Source organism: Camelina sativa, chromosome 9, assembly GCF_000633955.1.
Source record: "Camelina sativa cultivar DH55 chromosome 9, Cs, whole genome shotgun sequence".
Classification (NCBI taxonomy): domain Eukaryota; kingdom Viridiplantae; phylum Streptophyta; class Magnoliopsida; order Brassicales; family Brassicaceae; genus Camelina; species Camelina sativa.
Genome location: NC_025693.1, coordinates 34,725,965 through 34,744,639, shown reverse-complemented (window position 1 = coordinate 34,744,639; position 18,675 = coordinate 34,725,965). Strand labels below are relative to the sequence as shown.

Sequence of the window (18,675 nt, the reverse complement as noted above, 5' to 3'; positions counted from 1 at the left end):
ATATAGACCATCTCTGATTTTTACATATGTTTTTTTGGGACTTGGGATTAAATAAAAAAAAAGGTTTGTGAAGAAGAAGTTTGAGGAATTATATTACCAGAACACGGCGCCGGATAGAGTGGACAGGGTATTCAAAATCTACAGGACGACGGCTTTGGACCAGAAGCTTGTAAAGAAAACGTTCAAGCTTGTAGATGAGACGCTAAGAAGGAGAAATCTATTGGAGGCTGGCCTTTTATGACCTTATTATTATAACTCTCAAGTAAATTACTTACCTCTCCTTTTTTTATATATAAGAAAAATTCAAAACCTGAATGACGACCTGTGTAATTCATCTATCGGGACAACAAAACAAAAAAAAAAAACTTGCCGATTCGAAATTGGATGTTTCTCGATGGCTCCCAACTATTTCTTCTATATCCTCAATGTTTTGGTTAACATTCTTGTTTCTCGAAGTGGGTGCACAACCCAAAGTCTTGTAAACTCCCATTAGTTACAACTTACCGTTAGTGTCGGAACAGCATGAAAAAATTTGCAGATTAAAAAACTGATACGCAATACTAAAAAAAAGTATAGGGGGTGAAACTGAACATATATTAAATACGATGACAAAACTGAAATATAGTTAAAACATATGGGCTCCACCGTGATTTCAGAACAGCGAACGTTTTTAATTTTTAAATTTAAAATAATTGCACCGAAGAACCCTGAAATTGAACTTTTTTTTCTCCAGGAAACATCATTCATTCTTCGCCGTCGTTTGTGTTTGTGTTCTTAAGCCAAAGAATATTCCATTCCTTCGTCAATAGAGATCCCAAAAACATAACACAGACAAAGAAACCCACAAAAAAAAAAAAAAAAACACTTTATTGATTGATTCTTCGTTTCCGTGTTCTGGTGCAAATCTTGGTATGATTCTAATCTTTATACGATTTTGATATATTCGATCGCGTCTTGTGTTGATTTGATTGATATATACCAATATATGTAAACACCATCACGATGATTGATCTTTTCTTGTTTAAGCAAAAGTTTTGATTTTTATGGTTTTCTTTGCAGAAGAAATCTTTGGAAAACGTTTTGGTTTAGTGATTATATGGATCCAAATGCGGTTTTACCAAAGCGGCACGAGTTGTTGTTTTCGCAATTACAAATACCAGCAGGAAGCTTTGCATTTGAAGCATTTAGTTGCATCTCCAAGTTTACAGGAGCTTTGCTTTGTTTGTTTTCCCATCATGGCAACTTGCAAAAGGAAGTAGTACTATGTAACGACAACAACTATCATCAATGTAGTAACAACAGAAGCTTTGATTCTTCTTCCAAGAATCTTCATAAGAGCTATGGTGGATCAAAAGATGTTATAAACACTGTCTTGTTTCGTAACATTTCTAAATTCACTATTGTTCACCACTTTGTTAATGAAGCTGAGAGGCTTCATTCTTCTTGTTCTGTGCTCTCCTTGGCTGCTGCGTTGATACCTTCTTTCAATGTCATGTAAGTTTTATCGAAACTTGCTCACTACTTTCGGGGCATTTTCTGATTGTGCTTTTTTTTTTGTATTAGGTCTGCATATGGACTTGCTCTGCCACTAGGGAGTGATGATGGTGTTCAACCTCCGGAGAATACTCAAAATAGGATTTGTCAGGTTGGACATGAGGAATTTAGTGGTTTGAGTTTTCAAAAATTGGACTGGACTAATGAAACGATAGAGCCTCGTACAGGGATCGAATTCCCTATGCTGCTCAAGAAAAATGCTTCACGGTCTAATTCTGAGGTTCTCTTGCTCACTTGTTATTCTTTCTTGTTACAACCCTTTATGCTAGAGTAATCAGGTCACCGTTGTTACCAAAGAAGAGATTTTGAGTTTCGAAAATTTTTGATACATTTTGGAATTCATCACAATTTAAGGTGCTTGTTGCAACTGGATCTCGGACAATGAAAATTATCAGAATTAAATCTCTAAAAGTATATGCATTTGGTTTTTGTAAGTTCATTCTAGCTTTGTATCTTCTTTCTAATCATATTTATTGAACCATCTCTCATCTTTTGCTTCTAACTACCACTTCTCTGACATTAGATGTTCATCCTTCCTCGGTCTGCCAGAAGCTTGGGTCAAAGTACGCCTCGGTTCCAGCAAGCAAACTGGATAAATGCGACGAATTATACAAAGACCTTCTCAGGTATTATAGCTTTGATTCATAGTTATCACTTCTTGACACAACTTTTATTGGTCTGAACTCTAATATGAGGTGTCTCTATTTCGACATTTCTTCTGAAAGTCTTTTACTTGAGTTTTTCAGGGAGGATATTGTTATGAGTGTGAGGCTTGTGGTTAACTACAATGGCTTGAAGATCAATACTGTGAGAGAGTAAGTGGAAGTTCCATTATTGATTCTCAGATTTAGTCTAGTGGATGATTTGAGGCGCATAAAGACTGAGATAGATTGCAAAATAATATCTTCCCTTGTTTGTCTATTTTTCCAGTGTTTTTGAGAAATCTCTGCGTGCTCGTTTGGTGAAGGTAAATTATACACCGAAGCAAAAGTGTTCTATACTCTGATAAGCATTGTGACTTACATTTTGCAAGCTTCTCCATTTTTATTTCAGGCAAATCCAAAAACTGATTTCAATTGCTTGAATGATGTTGGTTCATTTTTCACACAAGACATTCCTATACCCGCGGTACCAATGGGCTTACACTTTACATTATACATACACGTAGAGGAATATGGCTCATTTTAGTGGCTCGCTCATTTGCAGGGAACAATAATAGACTTTCGACGAACAGCAGATGGACAACTAATCACTGAGAGTGAGTAATTATTACACTAGGGAAACTCTGATTGCGAGTTGTGTATACAGTGTGAAGCTTCTTTCTCTCCGTACTTTATATTGTATACGTCACCTGAGTATGGTAAACATTTGCAGTTGGCGGTAACCTGATTGGAGCTGTCCGAAGCAAGGACCTTTGCAGTTAGTTCTTCTTTCTAATTTTTGTTTTTCTTGCTCTTGTTTGCGTACCAAGTTCAAGGGCTGAGATTTGCAAACATTGTAGGGGCATTTTTTGGTATGTACATTGGAGATGTTCCGGTGTCTGAGCAGACAAAGGAAGAGATTGGTAGGAAAGTGGTGGGAATCATAAAGAGATGTTGAAATCAGTTACCTGTTAGACATCCAACGGCCTCTGAGTTTTAGAAGAAGGCAATTGGGTAGATTTACTACGCCGGTCATGTTTAACTGTTGTGAATCAAAATACTTTGTAAGCAGCTTGGAGGGAGGAGTAAAACAATCATGGCATAAGTTTTATTAGATTGTCTTGATTTGTCTGAAAGTATGTTCTTGTTGTTCTGTAAGGAATAGGCCAAATTAACTCGGAAATGTGTAACAAGAGAGTTTTGTCTCTTCTAAAGCTATCCAAATAAGCCAAATTAAATCTTAGTCTATGAGAACAGATAAAAATGTTTGCTTAGCATATACAATGTTCGATGTGATGGTATGATATAACAGTAACAAATCTCGTATCTTATATATGGTCCGAATATCATATATATATATATATATATATATATATATATATTTTACCTTTTTCAAGCTACTAAACAACAATGCAAAATAGCGCAACTAACCAACTAAATAAATTAGAAATGAAAACAAAATCTTATAAGGACGATCTTGTCTACCATATTTCAACGGCTACATTCACAGAATAAATCTTACTAGCCTTAAACTATCACGTAGGCTAAATAGTTTAATCCGGAAAATGAATTCATGTGGCGGCTAGTGATTAGTCACAATTCCCCCGACAGTTCAACGATAATGAAACTATCCAATTATTGTACGTAGATTCATGCATACGACAGTTAATTTCACTTCTTATTTTTATACTTATTTTTATACTGAAGTACCTTATTTTAGACGGATGCAATGCACTTATATCCTCAGGTTATCCATGTCGCCATATTAATAGATATATAATATAATTGCAGGTAAATGTTAATGTTTTTTTATAGTTATCGATTGCTTAATCGCCCTCCACAGATTACAAAAAATCTTAAACAAAACTCAAGAACAGGTAACTGAAAATGCATAGATGAAGAAAAGATGGCGCAGAATTATCGTTAACAATGGGGTTTTATGATTTTTTTATTTTTTTTGAGGTTTTAATTTGATTTTTAGAGACATGATAACTAGCATTCTACGTTGACATGGTTAATCTTTCAGCATTTAATTGAATCTATTGCTAGTCAGCTGAGACACATGCTCATTTAGCCAAATCAATATCGAGGAGAAGTATTTGCAAGCAAATCATAGATTTGTGAACGATCATGACACAGAGAAGTTATTGTTATATTTATTTGGATTTTAAGACTTTACGGGCCAAACTCAGCCCAATATTCTTGAAATGGCGGTTAACTGAAGTGCGTAAATCGAAAGATTGGACCCAGAGAACCGGAACCAGAACACATCATGATTCATGTGCCATTTAATTTGTTTTACCATTAGTTTGTCTCAAATATCAGTAAAGCAATTTGGTCCCGAAGCTCCTGCAATGAATTATGGATCACTTATCGTACGTGGTAAAAATAGTTTAACTAGAACAAAGGTTACGTGTTTGTCTGCATTAAATCACATATTCTATTGTAAAATACCTACGAGTGTGTTTTGTACATGTACACAATATGCATGCACATAAAACTGTCTGACACTGAATTCTAACGACAGGAACTATTATGTTACGTACCTGAAGACCAACCGACCTTCAGTTATTGCATAAAATGATTAGTTAAGAGTAATAAAATCAATGTATGGTACTACAAATTTGTTTGTTTGCCTCTTTACTTCTTAAATTCTAATCATGGAAGAAATAAAGTCAACGGACATACAATTATGTCCCAATCATCTCATTCTCCTTTCAACAAGGCGAATCATATATTCTTTGTGTATAATTTATATTTGCCAGCCGAAAATATATACCAAATATTTTTAAATTGCTTGCTTAAATTATCATAACAAAAACTTCTAGAGAGAACTAAAGTCTTATGAAACGAGAAATCGAATTAGTGGAATGTAGAGAGACACCTTTTTAATTAATTCACCTAACCACTTTTTAAGTTAACTAAATTATTAGAACAAAAACTATTAGACAAAGAAAACTATTTTGAAACGAGAGATCGTATTAGTGGAATGTAGAGATACACTTTTTAATTCATTCAAATTATAAGCAAAATTATTTAGTCCGTAGACTTTTGTAAGATGAAGTTTAGCTAAGTACAATTAAATGATTTTTTTTAAAAATATTATTGTGAAAACACGTTCACTCACTTGAAGATATTAATATTCTTAAAAATGTTATGATAAAAATATGCAATTTGCATTATTTCTCAAAATAAATTATGGGACGTACGTAATGAATTGTGTTTCTCATGAGAAATATACCAGCCTAGTGCTTAGAACAAAATAAATAGAGTATATATTCCCCAAAATAAATACATATATATATATATATGTATAAATGTTACAAACGAATATAAAAAGCAACTACTACTTATCATACATAAATAAATGGGAAAAATTCAAAGGCCGGTCAGTACGAATAAGACACACCAACTACTATAAATACAGGACTTTGAAGACAAGTAGGTTAACTAAAACATCCTTAATTTCTAAACCTACGCACTCTACAAAAGGTACATCAAAAGGAGTAAAAGACCATCTTTCTCCATTTTTTGCCCAAAAAAAAAAAGCAAAAAGAAAGAAGAAAATGGCAGTGATCAAGAAGAAGAAGACATCATTGACATCTCTGTTCTTGGGGTGTTACAAGGCAAAGAACACAAGCAAATACGAAGGAGAGGAGAAGCCTGTAATGAAAATAAGAACTTGTCCAGCGTTCAAGAGGCTGTCTTTATCAGACATAAGCGATCCAAGCTCGCCCATGTCGGTCATGGATGATCTATCTCACTCCTTTACATCTCAGAAGCTTCGTATGTTCACGTTGTCTGAGCTGAGAATGATTACGCATAATTTCTCCAGAAGTAACATGTTAGGCGAAGGAGGGTTTGGGCCGGTTTACAAAGGGTTTATTGATGATAAGGTTAAACCTGGTTTAGAAGCCCAACCGGTTGCTGTTAAGGCTCTTGATCTTCATGGCCATCAAGGCCATAGAGAATGGCTGGTAACATTTCTCTCTCTCTTTTAATATGTGTTTGTCTAGGTTGAAGACTTTTTTGTCTATTTAAAAAAACAATTAATTTACTTTTGTTGTTTAACTAATGCAATACAATTACAATAGAGGGAATTTAAGATTACTCTTTTTTTCTTTTTTTTTTTCTCTTCTTCATAGCTTTATGAATAGGACCATTTTACAAGATTCCAAATTGATTTCTGTGGAAATTTCTTTCATAAAATTTTGTTTTAGTGTATATATGTAATAATTAACGTTAAACGATCATTTTTTTTTATATATATATATATTTGCAGGCGGAGATACTATTTTTGGGACAACTAAGTAATAAACATCTTGTGAAGCTGATTGGATTTTGTTATGAAGAGGAGCAAAGAGTGCTTGTTTATGAGTACATGCCTCGGGGTAGCTTGGAGAACCAGATCTTTAGAAGTACGTCATCTACTTAACTTTTATATATATATATATATATATATATATATCAATATATCATCATACATACCCAAAAAAAAAAAACCTTCTGTTCTAACCCGGCCCCAAGTTACAAGTTTTTGTGTTGGTTTCTTTCTTTTTTGTACCTTCTATAGTTCTGATAATAGCATCTTGAAACTTAATAGAACAACTCCATGAAGACTTTATCAAAAAAGAAGAAAAAAAAGATTTTCAAGTTTTAATTATCAAATAACAATAACTTTTTTGAAAAGACCTCATGCTTCACGTTAACTGTACTTCATCATTTAATTTTTTTTTATAAAAAAATTTGTCGCTTCTACAGAACTTTAATAATATGAGTAAAATAATTGACTTAAAAAAATGTTTGAATATGGATAGGAAATAGCGTAGCAATGGCATGGGGAATAAGAATGAAGATAGCCCTTGGAGCCGCCAAAGGTTTAGTTTTTCTCCATGAAGCAGAGAAACCTGTCATCTACAGAGACTTCAAAACCTCTAATATATTGTTAGACTCCGTAAGTGCTTCTTTTTCATCTTTAAGTTTTGTATCCACAAGTACGTACAACAAATTGCTAATTTCGAGTAATTTATGATTTTACAGAACTATAACGCCAAATTATCAGACTTTGGTCTAGCCAAAGATGGACCTGAAGGCGAACATACACATGTAACAACTCGAGTGATGGGAACACAAGGTTATGCCGCGCCCGAATATATCATGACTGGTAATCTATCGCCCGACTATATGGAATTGATAATCTCTTTTTTACCATATAACGGTATAACCGAAATATGTTTTGATGGTTTTTTTTTGTGTGTGTGTGTGTGTGTGTGGTAGGTCATTTAACGACGATGAATGATGTATACAGTTTTGGAGTAGTTTTGTTAGAACTGATAACGGGTAAAAAGTCGATGGACAATACCCGGGCACGGAGGGAACAAAGCCTCGTGGAATGGATGCGGCCCATGTTAAGGGACCAACGAAAGCTAGGACAGATCATCGACCCGAGGCTCGAGAGCCAGTACAAAACAGAAGCGGCACAGGTAGCTGCTTCCCTAGCATACAAATGTCTAAGCCAACAACCTAAGTATAGACCTACAATGTGTGAGGTGGTTAAGGTCTTAGAGTCTATCCAAGAAGTTGAGATTAAGGAGCGTGATGTTAACAACAAAGAAGCGAAGAAGATTGTTGATATAAAAAAATGTAGGCATCATCACCGTAGAGGCCAAAGACGTGTGAATATCGCTTATTCAGATTCTCTCCTCTACAAGGAATCCAGGGCAAAGCAAAACAATGACGTTTGAAATACATCATTTTCTCGTTTACAACATTGATACTCTCTATAAATGCACTTCCTATTACTATAAGTTTTAATTATAAGCCTTCTCCGTAAATTTTAAGGATAGAAAGGTGATGTTAAATATCCCAATTATGTGGAATTTAATTTAGATTAGTTTCCTTTACGTATTTTAATATAATTTATATACAAGATTTATGTACAAGAAATCTAAAATAAATGTTTTTAAACTATATACCAATATTCTAGAAATACGGAAATCTTTTTTGAGCTATGTTGTACCCCAATTTTTAATTCTAAAGTTTTGTTAAATTTGTTTTAATTGAAAATTTTCTTTAAAAACTCAGACATCTATCCTAAACTAGTTATTAAGACAATTTAAGTTTGTTTTTTTTTCCTCATTCCTCTATGAGTTTAATTACTCAAACCTTTAGAGATAAACTGATAAGGATCTATGTTTAACAACTCACACATTTGTAGCTAAATTTGGTGTCCCTTTCATCTTTATTGATTAGTGAAAAATAAATACCCCTATTGTAGAGGGAAAAAAATAGTTTAATAATAAAAGCAACTAATCAAAAGCCTATAAAATATTACAATTAGGCCCTTAATGATAAGGATTAATAAGTGTTTATTAATTAGCTAAAATAGATTGAGAGAGAGCAAAAAAAAAAAAAAAAAAAAANGGTCAAATCGAGAGAGAGAGAGAGAGGCGCAAGGTTTGGTGTCTTGTTTAATAAAAAAAAAATCTTGTGGTGCTCTCGTGTTACTGCTTTAGCCTCTCCCCCCCAAACACCATAGAGAGAGAGAGAGAAGTAGAAAAAGACGACGCTTACCACCAAACTCGAATCCCTAGGGAGGTAACCAAACCAAACACTTAGCTCTCCGATTACCCCAAACTGCAAAATTTCTCATCTCTTCTCTCTCCTTCTTTATCTTGTTTTCAGCAGCCTTTTTTTACCTTTTCTTTAACTCTCTCTCTCTCTCTGATCTTCTTGTGTTATCTTCTTCTATGGATCCATTTCTATTTCTTCCCTCAAAAGGTTCGCTCTTCTTTTTTAAGGGTATTCTTATCTCTATGCCAATTTCTTTTTGTGTGGTTGTATGAATCTCAAATCTTGGATTTGCTTCAAAAAAAATCTTGTTTTTTTTTTTTTTTTTTTTAAAGATTTGCTTTTTATGGTGTATCAGTTATTTATCAGATATCTTCATTGAATTACTTTTTCAAGAATTTAGGAATTTTGTAGTTGGGTTTCAAATTTGGGGTTTTTATTTAATGTGTTTGGCTGCTAAGAATTGTGAGTAGCTTTTGCATTTATCATAAATAAAAGCTGCAATGCTTTTGACTTATGAATTTTGTAGCCACTGAAAATGTTATCTTTTTGTTCTTTTTTTTGTTTTTCTTTGTTTAGGTGTTTGGTAATATGAATTGAAGAGTCCACACTGCGCACACGTGTGTATCTATTGCCGTCAGGTGCTGCTTACTTACTTATCTGAGTAATTTTTACTGATTAAAGCAAACTATTTTGCAGGTTTCTTTTCTGAGTAATTTGAGTTCTAAAAGCTAACTTTCTTTCTTTCTTTTTCCAGGGTTTTGGTTTTTGTAGTCTTCCCACAAGTCATTTGCTTTCTTTGTCTTGCCTGGATAGCATTTTTTTATTACCATTTTATTGAAATAATGAGCTTAACCAAGAAATCAAGTGATCCAAAGCTAAGTGGTACTAGTATCAAGCCAACAACTTTGAACCCTCATGCTGCTGAGTTTGTTCCCTTTACACTACGTTCTCCTTCATCTGGAGGTACAAGCTCTTTGGATGCTGCCACTTCTAGACTTTTAGCTTCCTCTAGTTCCGTAGGGAAAGCTGTTCTTGACCGAACTGAATCATCTGCGTCGCATCACTCTGATGAAGAAGCACGTCAGTTCTGGAGTAACCAGCTTCCTGACGATTTAACTCCAGATTTCGGGTTAATGACTCAAGTTGAAAATGCTTATGGTTCTGGGAGTTTGTCACTAGCTAGCTTGTCGTTGTATGACGCTAATGAAGCTGAAAAGTTTCCTTCTGCTGCTGCTGGAGGATACGGGTTTTCAGACCAAACTGGATTAGCTTCACATACCGCTAATGGTAATAGCTTGGCTGAGAAGAGTAGATTTCCCATTTCTTCATTCGGGGAAGATCCTCAGCGACCGAGTTTCATGCAACTCAGTCCCAAGCCTTGGGATAACCAAATCATGAATGCCGAGCAGCTTCTTGGGAATGACAGGGAAAGAAACCCTTTCAGTGGGAACTCCCGACATGGGTTCGTTAACGACATGATTACTGAGACTCCAGGGGAAATGGAAGTGAACCCTGTGGATTTTCTTGCTTCTCAGTTCCCCGGTTTTGCCGCTGAAAGTCTAGCAGAAGTTTATTTTGCTAACGGGTGTGATTTGCAGTTGACAGTTGAGATGCTTACTCAGCTTGAGGTATTCATTCTTTTAATCAATATATGGCATAGCTTTCATTGATGTTTCAACTTCTTACAATGTTATAGGCAATATGCTACTACTCTGCCTTTCCAAAATTTTCCTTGTGAAACGTTGGTCGTTTGACAAATTTATGTTTCCCTGGCTATGAAACCCATTTTTCCTTGTGAACAAATGCTTCAGTAAGATTTAGATATATTGGAAAGCTTATGCCTTCATTTGGCAGAAAGAAGGTAGCTGCCTATAATGTCTTGAAGGAGTAGGATCTGTGCCTAAACTATTTAAGAGTGGTACCAGATATATTTAATTTACATTAGGGTGTCATCCTTTTTATTAGCTGTTATGTCTAATCATGTTTTTTTTGCTATTTAATGTGTGTTTCTTTCATTCAACTGATCTTGTTGTTAACTTCCATCTCTTAACTGTAGCTACAAGTGGATGGTGGCTTGAATCAGAACATAAGCCCCAAGCCTTATGCTGCTCCTACTCTAACTCCCATGGATTTTCCTGCGTTAAGCATCTCAAATAGCCATGGTATTCCTGCCCAGTTTGGTGGGGATGATTTGCAACAAACTGGAAATCACTACCAATCTCCTGAAAAGGATAACATGTTCTTCTTCAAGTCGGGACCATCAGTTTCTCAGCCTGGTTCAATCGATTATGTTTCCGCTGTCAGGAAGTTAGCATCTCAGGATTCTGGTATATGGAAATATGAACGAAACGATCCAGCAGACTCATCTATTGGCTCTAGCAGAAATTCTCAGGCTTCAGCTGGTGCTTACAAAAGTGGCCGTGGGAGGAGTATATATTCTGATAAACTGCAAAGTCGAGCCCAAACTCGACCTGCTCCTGTCTGGCTGGAAACCGGGGATGCAGTTGGTAAATGTCTACTTTTGATACATATAACTATATCAGTCTTGTAATACATCTGCTTCGAACAGTTATCTTATTGGAAAATGTTGCAATTGTGGCTGTCTTTTTCATGTGAATTAACAGGGAATATGTATTCTGACTTACGCGAGGAAGCACGTGACTATGCACGTCTGCGCAATGTATACTTCGAACAGGTATAATATACTTGGAAATGACTTTTTTCCCATTTACGTGGCCTCTATTTTTTCTGCGGACTATCTAGCTATGTTGTTTTGTGCAACTGGGAAGTTCCATCTGGTTCTATAGATGTTAAGGCCGTGTAATGGGGCCTAACCTTGAGGGTGATCTCTCTATTTCCCAGATTCTTTTTTGAAAAATACTTTGGGTGTATCACGCAGTGAATTATAAGTAGTTCCAGTCTTATATGCAATTTAAAATGATAGATTATAAATCCTTTTCCAATTCCATCAAAGATGGGGGGGTTTCATCGGTTTTATTACTTCCGACGTCATATTATTAACGTGTTATCTTTCTGTGTTAGTCATGTCCGCTCAATATTCTATGTTGCTTCTGGTTGAGCGTAGGCACGGCAAGCATACCTTGTTGGCAATAAGGCATTAGCTAAAGAGCTAAGTGTCAAGGGACAGTTGCATAACATGCAAATGAAGGCTGCTCATGGAAAAGCACAAGAAGCCATTTACCGCCAGAGGTTTGACTTCTTTACCTTGCTGCATTGCATCTCCTTCTGACATGATCTTTTATCCCAACTACACACTGGTATTTCCATAAACAAAAAACAACACTCTTGTTCTCAGTATCTCTGTTCTAACCTGCCTATGAGCAATAAATGAAACAGGAACCCGGTGGGTCAAGGAAACAGTAGAGGGAATGAGAGAATGATAGACTTGCATGGGTTACATGTGAGTGAAGCTCTTCAGGTGTTGAAGCACGAACTGAGTGTATTGAGGAGCACAGCTCGAGCAACGCTAGAGAGGCTTCAGGTTTACATATGTGTAGGTACTGGCCACCACACAAGGGGTTCCCGCACTCCAGCTAGACTCCCAGTTGCTGTACAGCGGTACCTACTCGAAGAAGAAGGGCTTGACTATTCTGAGCCTCAGGCCGGTCTCCTTAGAGTCATCATATACTGACAGACAAAAGCCAGGTACTTATATAGGATACACGACGGGAAAAGAAAAGAAAAGAAAAAAAAAGGAAAAGGTGACCACGCTATTCATTTGTTGTATCTGTTCTGTACATGGAGAGAGAGAAACTAGCTGAAAATGAAGAAGGAAAAAAAAGTGTTAGGAAAGAGATCTGCAAGGAGGAAGGGATGAAGGCGTATGCATAAAAATGTTTAGGTTTGTTCAGTTAATACTTTTTGTAGCATCAGAGGATCGATCGGACCTCTTTCTATCTTTTTTGTCGGGATTTATACGATGTTTTGTTGATTCTCTGTGCTTTATAACAGTTTTACTCTATATGCTATACTCCTTTCTTCTGGAAATTCTCATATTTGTAATTCTCTTAGTTTCAATGTGCATCACTAAGTTTTGAATTCATGAGTCAAAAGGTAAAAATTTGTACTTTGCAAATAGCTTGTTCCCAATTTATATTATCAAAGAGAAATCAAGCTCTAATCATGAGCTCGTAAACATTACTGTTGTTCTCTCCATTCACACGCTTGAGCATTTCAAAACTTTTCCTACTTCCCAGTAACTCTATTCTTGGGAAAACCAATGCACCTTCATCTGATGTCTCTTTGCTGCAATACACTGTTCTGAGGCGGTCAGCATGCCTTGAGTCTGTATGAATCGCAACCTCTATTTCATGATCCGGCAAGTTCTCCTGTGGAATCAATACATACAAGGAAGAAGCATCTAATTATTCTGGAAGTAAACAGAACTTCAAATAGTGATCACTCATAAATTCCTAACTAAGATGAAGAGATTGATTTCAGCCATTTAGCTACCTATTTATAACATATGACTTACTTCCACCTATATAGCAACTAAAAGGAACTGAAACGAAGGAATTGGCCATTTGAATTGCAGAAACATCAAGATAGTTATACCTGATAGATGCTGTGGATATAGTCTAAGATTTGCAAGCACGTAAAACCATTATCACTGAAATAGGTCCGTGAAGAAAGTCCCATCTCCGAGAACCGATCAGTTGGAAATAGAACTGTAAGGAAGCTGTCTTTAAATATCAGTTCCGTCTTTTCACTGCAGAAGAACACCCAGAACAACAACAAAATATAGTTGACTACGGTGAGATATCTCCTCAGTTGCAACAGTTGTAGCAATAGAGAGTAGTAGGTTATCACTGGAAGCAATTTAACTTCTCGGTGAAACATGCAACATGCAAAAACTAAAAAATGAAGAAAAAAAGTCGTACGAAGAACAAAACCGTACATCTCGGTGAGTGCTCTGGTTGAGTTTGAAAAAGAAGCTACTGGATCTAACCCATTGTCTTTCTCTTCTTGTACAACAGAAGGCTGGGGTTCACTGATGTAACCACTGCTGCTGCAAGAATCAGTAAAAATAGTGGCAGTTGACACTGCGTCAGATATTGTCCAGCAAATATTCTCTAGCAGGCTGTTCTGTGTTATGCGTCTTATTGGGTTTTGACAAGTCTGAGACATCCAACAAGAGAAAGGGCATTAAAATTCAGACATTATCAGCTAAAAGAAAACCGTTAAGATCAATTTCAGAATTAGGAACAAAAAAAGATCATCAGTTACCTTCATGTGGCGAGTACGACGTCTCCTAACCCCGGTTTTAGCTATATTTACAGTCTCTTTCCTTTGTTGTTGTGATTTACTTTTGAATTTTGTAGCATCTTTAGAATTACCTTCCCCACAAGTTTTCTGTCAAATTTAAAACGGAAAGCTTGCAACTATTACTCTCGTCACTTAAGTTTAAAAGACGGGACAATGAAAACCATTTAGCCTAATTACATGTAAAGATAGAGAATGGAGAATAAAGTACCTCCTTTGTAGCGCCATCTTCAAAGTTTTCAAGCATTAAACCCAAATGTCTGGCTAAATCAGGTGACATGTGAACAAGTCTTTGCCGATGTCTTTCCACTGTTTTCAGAACCCATAGTGGCTGATGCAAACACACACACGACAGCAAGCATGTTTAGGTCACCATTAACAAATATGTTAATCAATTAGAATTACCTTTCTCATCTAGCTCACTATGCTCAATTGCAGGACAAAGTAACAGAGCAATCAATTTAGTATCAAATTCTCCACATTTTCATAGAGAATCAAAACTAACGGAAGTAATTCTTCTGAAGCATTACAATTCTACAACATTGACATAAAGAAGAACTCACTGAGACAATAGTTTTGGCATGGCCAAGATATCTCTGGATAGAAGCACCTTCACACACAACAAGACTTGCATTGCAACCAATAAACCATGAATCAATGACCTTTGCTCCTTGCTCTCCAGCAACCTTTAAGACCTAAACAGACCACATTCTATTTAAAGAGGCTCACAGAAAGACTGCAATCTGGCCAGTAAGCACACAATGAGATAAATTACCTTAAGCCGAAGTTCATCTGAAATGTCTGAATCAACATACATGCAGTGGTCAGCAAGAGTCATGTCTACACTAGTGCCAGACTCTGTTCCAGTAGAAGATAGTTGGTAGTTCTTCGTTGATGTGCCAAAATGTACAGCTTGCTGAATTTGCCTAGGACGACAAATAGGTTCGAGATCAAATACCCGGCTCAGATCATCCACCTTTTCGCAATTTTGTCCAAGTTGTTTAACATTGTAAAGTGATTCGCTCATCCTGACTACAACATTACAAAATATCAAGGTCAGCTTCAACTTCAGACACACATAACCTTTTAACTTATTTAGAATATCCATGAGCTCTCTATTCCAAAGTAAATTTGTTCTGATTGAGTTTAATACATAATAACTAAAAAACTGAGGCTATTCAGATTTCAGAGTATTTGTATATCATGTTGATGAAGGATCGCAGAAAATCTCTAGTAAACTAGGAGAAGCCAATAGTCAAGGGTCCACGAAAATGCTAGCAAAGCTTTCACAAATTTGTACTGCTTTTAAACTGAGGCAGTTACCAGCAAAACTGAATGGTCAAATATATGATACTAACTCACTGACTAACCTATAAATCATTGAGGAAATCATTTAAAGATGGATAAAAACTTACGGTTTCTCTTGACGCTATCTACAAACCAGCCAATTGTAACAACAAAGAGACCTTTTCTTGCCCCATGTTTCAAAGTGTGCTCAAACTTACGTCCACAAGAGCTGTAAGTTTTCGTTAAGCATCACATAAAGCACCATAAAAATGTAACCAAATGAAAAGAAACTATTATCTAAAGAAACGCTTTCGAAGTACAGAAATGAAAAGCAAAACACTACAAGTTAGATCAACAGGAATGAGAAAAAAGGATATCTGGACTACTAAATGAGTGCATCGCAGGTGCAGGTGAGGACTGTACTCGCCTCCTAGTCTCTCTGTCGCTTCCTTCACTTGTTTTCTCGCATCTGCAAGTAAAAAAACCCAAAGCAAATATGACATATCATCACATCAAAGCCCAATTTTTTAAACATAAAACCAAAGTTATGAATCAAACAGGATCACAACAGCACCTAACAGTAGCCAAGTTATGTAATTTAAAGATTGATGAACATAAAAATTGAAACTTTCTGCCTGATTGAGATTGACAAAAGTCTCTACCTTTGGATAAACCAGTGACACAAATGACAAGAGAAGAGAAAGGTCCATTGGACTGAGACATTGGAGGAGATTGTGAGACAGGGAACAACTTAGAACAACCCTTTGAATCAATCAGACCAACATTTCTTAATCTGAGAGCACCCATTGCGATAGTTTAAGGATAAACCAAACTCTCCAATCTCTGCTTTCTTATAAACCCTTAATTCAAAATACGGAATCATTGCAGAAAGACTAAAAAGAAGAATCAAAATCAAAAGGAAGTCACTTTTCTCAGAGGGGGAAAAAGAAATCGGGGAATGTAAGAGGAAGCATGAAAAGGATTCAAAGATTGGGTTTTTTTTTTTTTTAGGGTATAGTGATTGTGGACAAAATGGTGCTTTTATGCTTTAGAAATTAGAATCCTCGGAGTGGGGGAAAAAAGAAGAAGATGGGTTACTTTGGTGTTGTCGGAGCTTTTTCGTGGGGTATTTTATTTGGGCTTTATCGGCGTGATTCCAAATTTGGAGGATGAGACCACTCTACTCTACTCTACTCTTATTCAAACTCCCACCACAGTGACCACTTCTTGCAAATGACAACTCTGTGATTCAAAATAATAATAATTGACTAGACCCGACCCCTAAATGCTTTCTCGTTGTTGTAAAACACTTAGTGCACTCTATCTGACCGGCCCGTCTATTAGCCTAGTAGATTACGGCCCATTGTACTAAGGCCCATTCGGCCATGTCCTTAGTTATGTCGGTTTGAACTTAGTCTCTTATGGGACTCTATATATATGTTGTAACCTCGAGTTTGATCAATAATAAGACAAGAGATTTCGTCCCTAAATCCTCTAGTTTATAACACGTTATCAGCACGATAGCCTCTAAGGCCAGCTGAGAAAACCCTAACCACAAAACCCTAAAGCCGCCGCCCACAAAACCCTAAAACCGCCTTTGATCTTCTTCCTTCTTCGAGACTCATCTTCTTTGTCTCGGAGATCTCTTGTTGATTCACGAGCATACTTAGCTCGTGATCAAGTTCTATTCAAAACCCGATCGAGGTTCGTTGGTTCGCGGTTCGGGGGTGAGTTCGCGAGAAGCTGATCGAGAGAATCTGTTCGCGGTTCCGGGAAGCATCCGAGAACGGGACGAGAGCAGTACGTGATCCGGACGAGAGCAGTACGTGATCCGGACGAGAGCAGTACGTGGTCCGAGGTTCATGATCAGAAATCAAAGGTAAATCTGAGGTCTTTAGCTCCCAGATCATATCCAGTCAGACCCTAATTGGTGAAAGGTAAACAAGATCAAAACTCTCTTAGAACCATATAATCGAATCTGGAACTAAAGCTATAAGAACCCTAAAATATCCAAGTAAACAACAAACAAACTTAAGATCTATAATCCTGTAAAACTTAAAAACTGATTCGCATAGGATTGATAGATTGCTTGTTAAATTGCACCAAAAGATATCAAGTTTAATTTGGTTTGATTGCTTGATTGATTGTTGCATAAGAACCTAGAACTAATTTAGATTCATAAGGATCAAATTAAAACAGATTGTTCTAGGAAATTAAAACTTGGATCATTCATGCATAGCAATTAAAATCGGACCATGTATAGGTTGTTTAAAAATCGGCTGCATGAATTAATCTTAGGATTCCTTAAGCTAAAACTTTAGCATAGATTTCCTGTAATTTTCGGCCATGAAAGCCATAGAACTCGAGCATGAACTTGTCTAGGATCAATTAGGATAATTTCCAAAACCTTGAATCATTATCCTAAACTTTAAGTAAAATTTACTTTAATATTCTAAGAGTATATCCGATTAAAATAAAAACTTTGTTAAGTTTCTATAAATTAAAACATAAAATCGGAAATTAAAATATTGGTTAGGATAAGTTCCTAATTAATTATGGTAATTATCTAAAACTCTTAAGAAAATAATTACTAAATCCTAGACTGAATAGGAAAACATAGAAAAGGAAATCCTATCTAGAAATAAGGAAATTGTTGCATGCATTATCTATTTGATTTTGTTGTCCTTGCATGCATAAATATAAGCCACGAAAATATGAGTAAGGCAAGGCATGTTTCGGTCTTAAATACCGCATGGCCTAAGGCATGGTTCGGTCTCAAATACCGCATGACCTGAATTAATATTTGTGGCATGGTTCGGTCTCAAATACCGCATAGCCTAGACTAAAAACAGTTCCATGGTTTGGTCTTAAATACCACATGGCATGATCCAAATTAATTACATGGTTCGGTCTTAAAAACCGCATGATATAATCGGGTGCATGTTCTGTATTAACCTAAAAAATCAAAGGACCTATGTGAGTGTATTAAGGATGATAATGATTGCACTTAGAAAAATATATATAAGGTGATTATGCATATGCACACCTTGTTGAGAGTCTCAAGAATCAGTACCTCACCATAGAAAATCCTATTGACCTTTGGACAGAGTTGAAAAACAAATATGGACACCAACAGATGGTGCTCCTACCAAAGGCTCAATTCGATTAGAAAACCCTAAGGATCCAGGACTTCAAATCCTTGGATGAGTATAACTCAGAGCTTTTAAGATTGTCTCTATCCTAAGGTGGTGTGGTACTGAGATTACTAAGGATTTGCTAGAGAAGACATTCTCGGCTTATCACACTAAGGGGTTTAAGACCTATGCAGACCTCATCT

At 36.2% G+C, this 18,675-nt stretch overlaps 5 protein-coding genes across 7 annotated transcripts in view; 4 read left to right on the top strand and 1 right to left on the bottom strand.

The window, feature by feature from the left end:
- The window catches only part of LOC104714094 (guanine nucleotide-binding protein alpha-1 subunit), a gene marked incomplete in the record, with an annotated part of 4,988 nt that extends 4,608 nt beyond the window's left edge, over positions 1-380 (top strand). Inside the window, 1 exon segment of the mRNA XM_019229602.1 lies at positions 64-380. Within this exon segment, the coding sequence (XP_019085147.1) occupies positions 64-241 (178 nt within the window).
- On the top strand, positions 174-3,438 carry LOC104714095 (fatty-acid-binding protein 2-like). 2 transcript variants are annotated; one of them, XM_010431351.2, is made up of 11 exons: positions 174-262; positions 1,060-1,494; positions 1,564-1,774; positions 1,909-1,984; positions 2,078-2,180; positions 2,301-2,369; positions 2,485-2,521; positions 2,608-2,682; positions 2,761-2,812; positions 2,929-2,973; positions 3,056-3,438. In XM_010431351.2, the coding sequence occupies exons 2-11, from the start codon at positions 1,097-1,099 to the stop codon at positions 3,151-3,153; spliced, it is 1,164 nt and encodes a 387-aa protein (XP_010429653.1). In that variant the 5' UTR covers positions 174-262; positions 1,060-1,096; the 3' UTR covers positions 3,154-3,438. The 2 variants fall into 2 exon arrangements, with proteins under 2 accessions (XP_010429653.1, XP_010429652.1); XM_010431350.1 differs by lacking the exon at positions 174-262 and adding an exon at positions 734-909.
- On the top strand, positions 5,663-8,165 carry LOC104714093 (serine/threonine-protein kinase At5g01020-like). Its single transcript, XM_010431349.2, has 5 exons — positions 5,663-6,172; positions 6,478-6,613; positions 7,013-7,149; positions 7,236-7,359; positions 7,473-8,165. Exons 1-5 carry the CDS (start codon positions 5,762-5,764, stop codon positions 7,937-7,939), a joined length of 1,275 nt encoding a protein of 424 aa, XP_010429651.1. The 5' UTR covers positions 5,663-5,761; the 3' UTR covers positions 7,940-8,165.
- On the top strand, positions 8,641-12,766 carry LOC104714092 (polyadenylate-binding protein-interacting protein 7). Of its 2 annotated transcripts, none has more exons than XM_010431347.2 (7): positions 8,641-8,792; positions 9,345-9,406; positions 9,523-10,396; positions 10,825-11,275; positions 11,393-11,463; positions 11,854-11,978; positions 12,126-12,766. In XM_010431347.2, exons 3-7 carry the CDS (start codon positions 9,611-9,613, stop codon positions 12,418-12,420), a joined length of 1,728 nt encoding a protein of 575 aa, XP_010429649.1. In that variant the 5' UTR covers positions 8,641-8,792; positions 9,345-9,406; positions 9,523-9,610; the 3' UTR covers positions 12,421-12,766. The 2 variants fall into 2 exon arrangements, with proteins under 2 accessions (XP_010429649.1, XP_010429648.1); XM_010431346.2 differs by having other exon boundaries at positions 8,641-8,975.
- Positions 12,819-16,534, bottom strand: LOC104714091. The gene is made up of 10 exons (XM_010431345.2): positions 16,001-16,534; positions 15,716-15,807; positions 15,467-15,569; positions 14,827-15,083; positions 14,615-14,746; positions 14,263-14,382; positions 14,016-14,141; positions 13,687-13,907; positions 13,344-13,497; positions 12,819-13,117 (listed from the first exon to the last, which is right to left on the bottom strand). The coding sequence occupies exons 1-10, from the start codon at positions 16,143-16,145 to the stop codon at positions 12,899-12,901; spliced, it is 1,569 nt and encodes a 522-aa protein (XP_010429647.1). The 5' UTR covers positions 16,146-16,534; the 3' UTR covers positions 12,819-12,898.

Excerpts from the sequence above, each read along its gene's own strand:
- LOC104714095 (XM_010431351.2), top strand. The coding sequence starts at position 1,097 with ATGGATCCAAATGCGGTTTTACCAAAGCGGCACGAGTTGTTGTTTTCG. Across the intron at positions 1,495-1,563 it reads ATACCTTCTTTCAATGTCAT|GTCTGCATATGGACTTGCTC; the intron begins GTAAGTTTTATC and ends TTTTTGTATTAG. Across the intron at positions 1,985-2,077 it reads AGTATATGCATTTGGTTTTT|ATGTTCATCCTTCCTCGGTC; the intron begins GTAAGTTCATTC and ends CTCTGACATTAG.
- LOC104714093 (XM_010431349.2), top strand. The coding sequence starts at position 5,762 with ATGGCAGTGATCAAGAAGAAGAAGACATCATTGACATCTCTGTTCTTG. Across the intron at positions 6,614-7,012 it reads GGAGAACCAGATCTTTAGAA|GAAATAGCGTAGCAATGGCA; the intron begins GTACGTCATCTA and ends GAATATGGATAG. Across the intron at positions 7,360-7,472 it reads GCCCGAATATATCATGACTG|GTCATTTAACGACGATGAAT; the intron begins GTAATCTATCGC and ends TGTGTGTGGTAG.
- LOC104714092 (XM_010431347.2), top strand. The coding sequence starts at position 9,611 with ATGAGCTTAACCAAGAAATCAAGTGATCCAAAGCTAAGTGGTACTAGT. Across the intron at positions 10,397-10,824 it reads AGATGCTTACTCAGCTTGAG|CTACAAGTGGATGGTGGCTT; the intron begins GTATTCATTCTT and ends TCTTAACTGTAG. Across the intron at positions 11,276-11,392 it reads GGAAACCGGGGATGCAGTTG|GGAATATGTATTCTGACTTA; the intron begins GTAAATGTCTAC and ends GTGAATTAACAG.
- LOC104714091 (XM_010431345.2), bottom strand. The coding sequence starts at position 16,145 with ATGGGTGCTCTCAGATTAAGAAATGTTGGTCTGATTGATTCAAAGGGT. Across the intron at positions 14,747-14,826 it reads CAGATGAACTTCGGCTTAAG|GTCTTAAAGGTTGCTGGAGA; the intron begins GTAATTTATCTC and ends TGGTCTGTTTAG. Across the intron at positions 14,383-14,614 it reads ATGCCAAAACTATTGTCTCA|CCACTATGGGTTCTGAAAAC; the intron begins GTGAGTTCTTCT and ends TGTTTGCATCAG.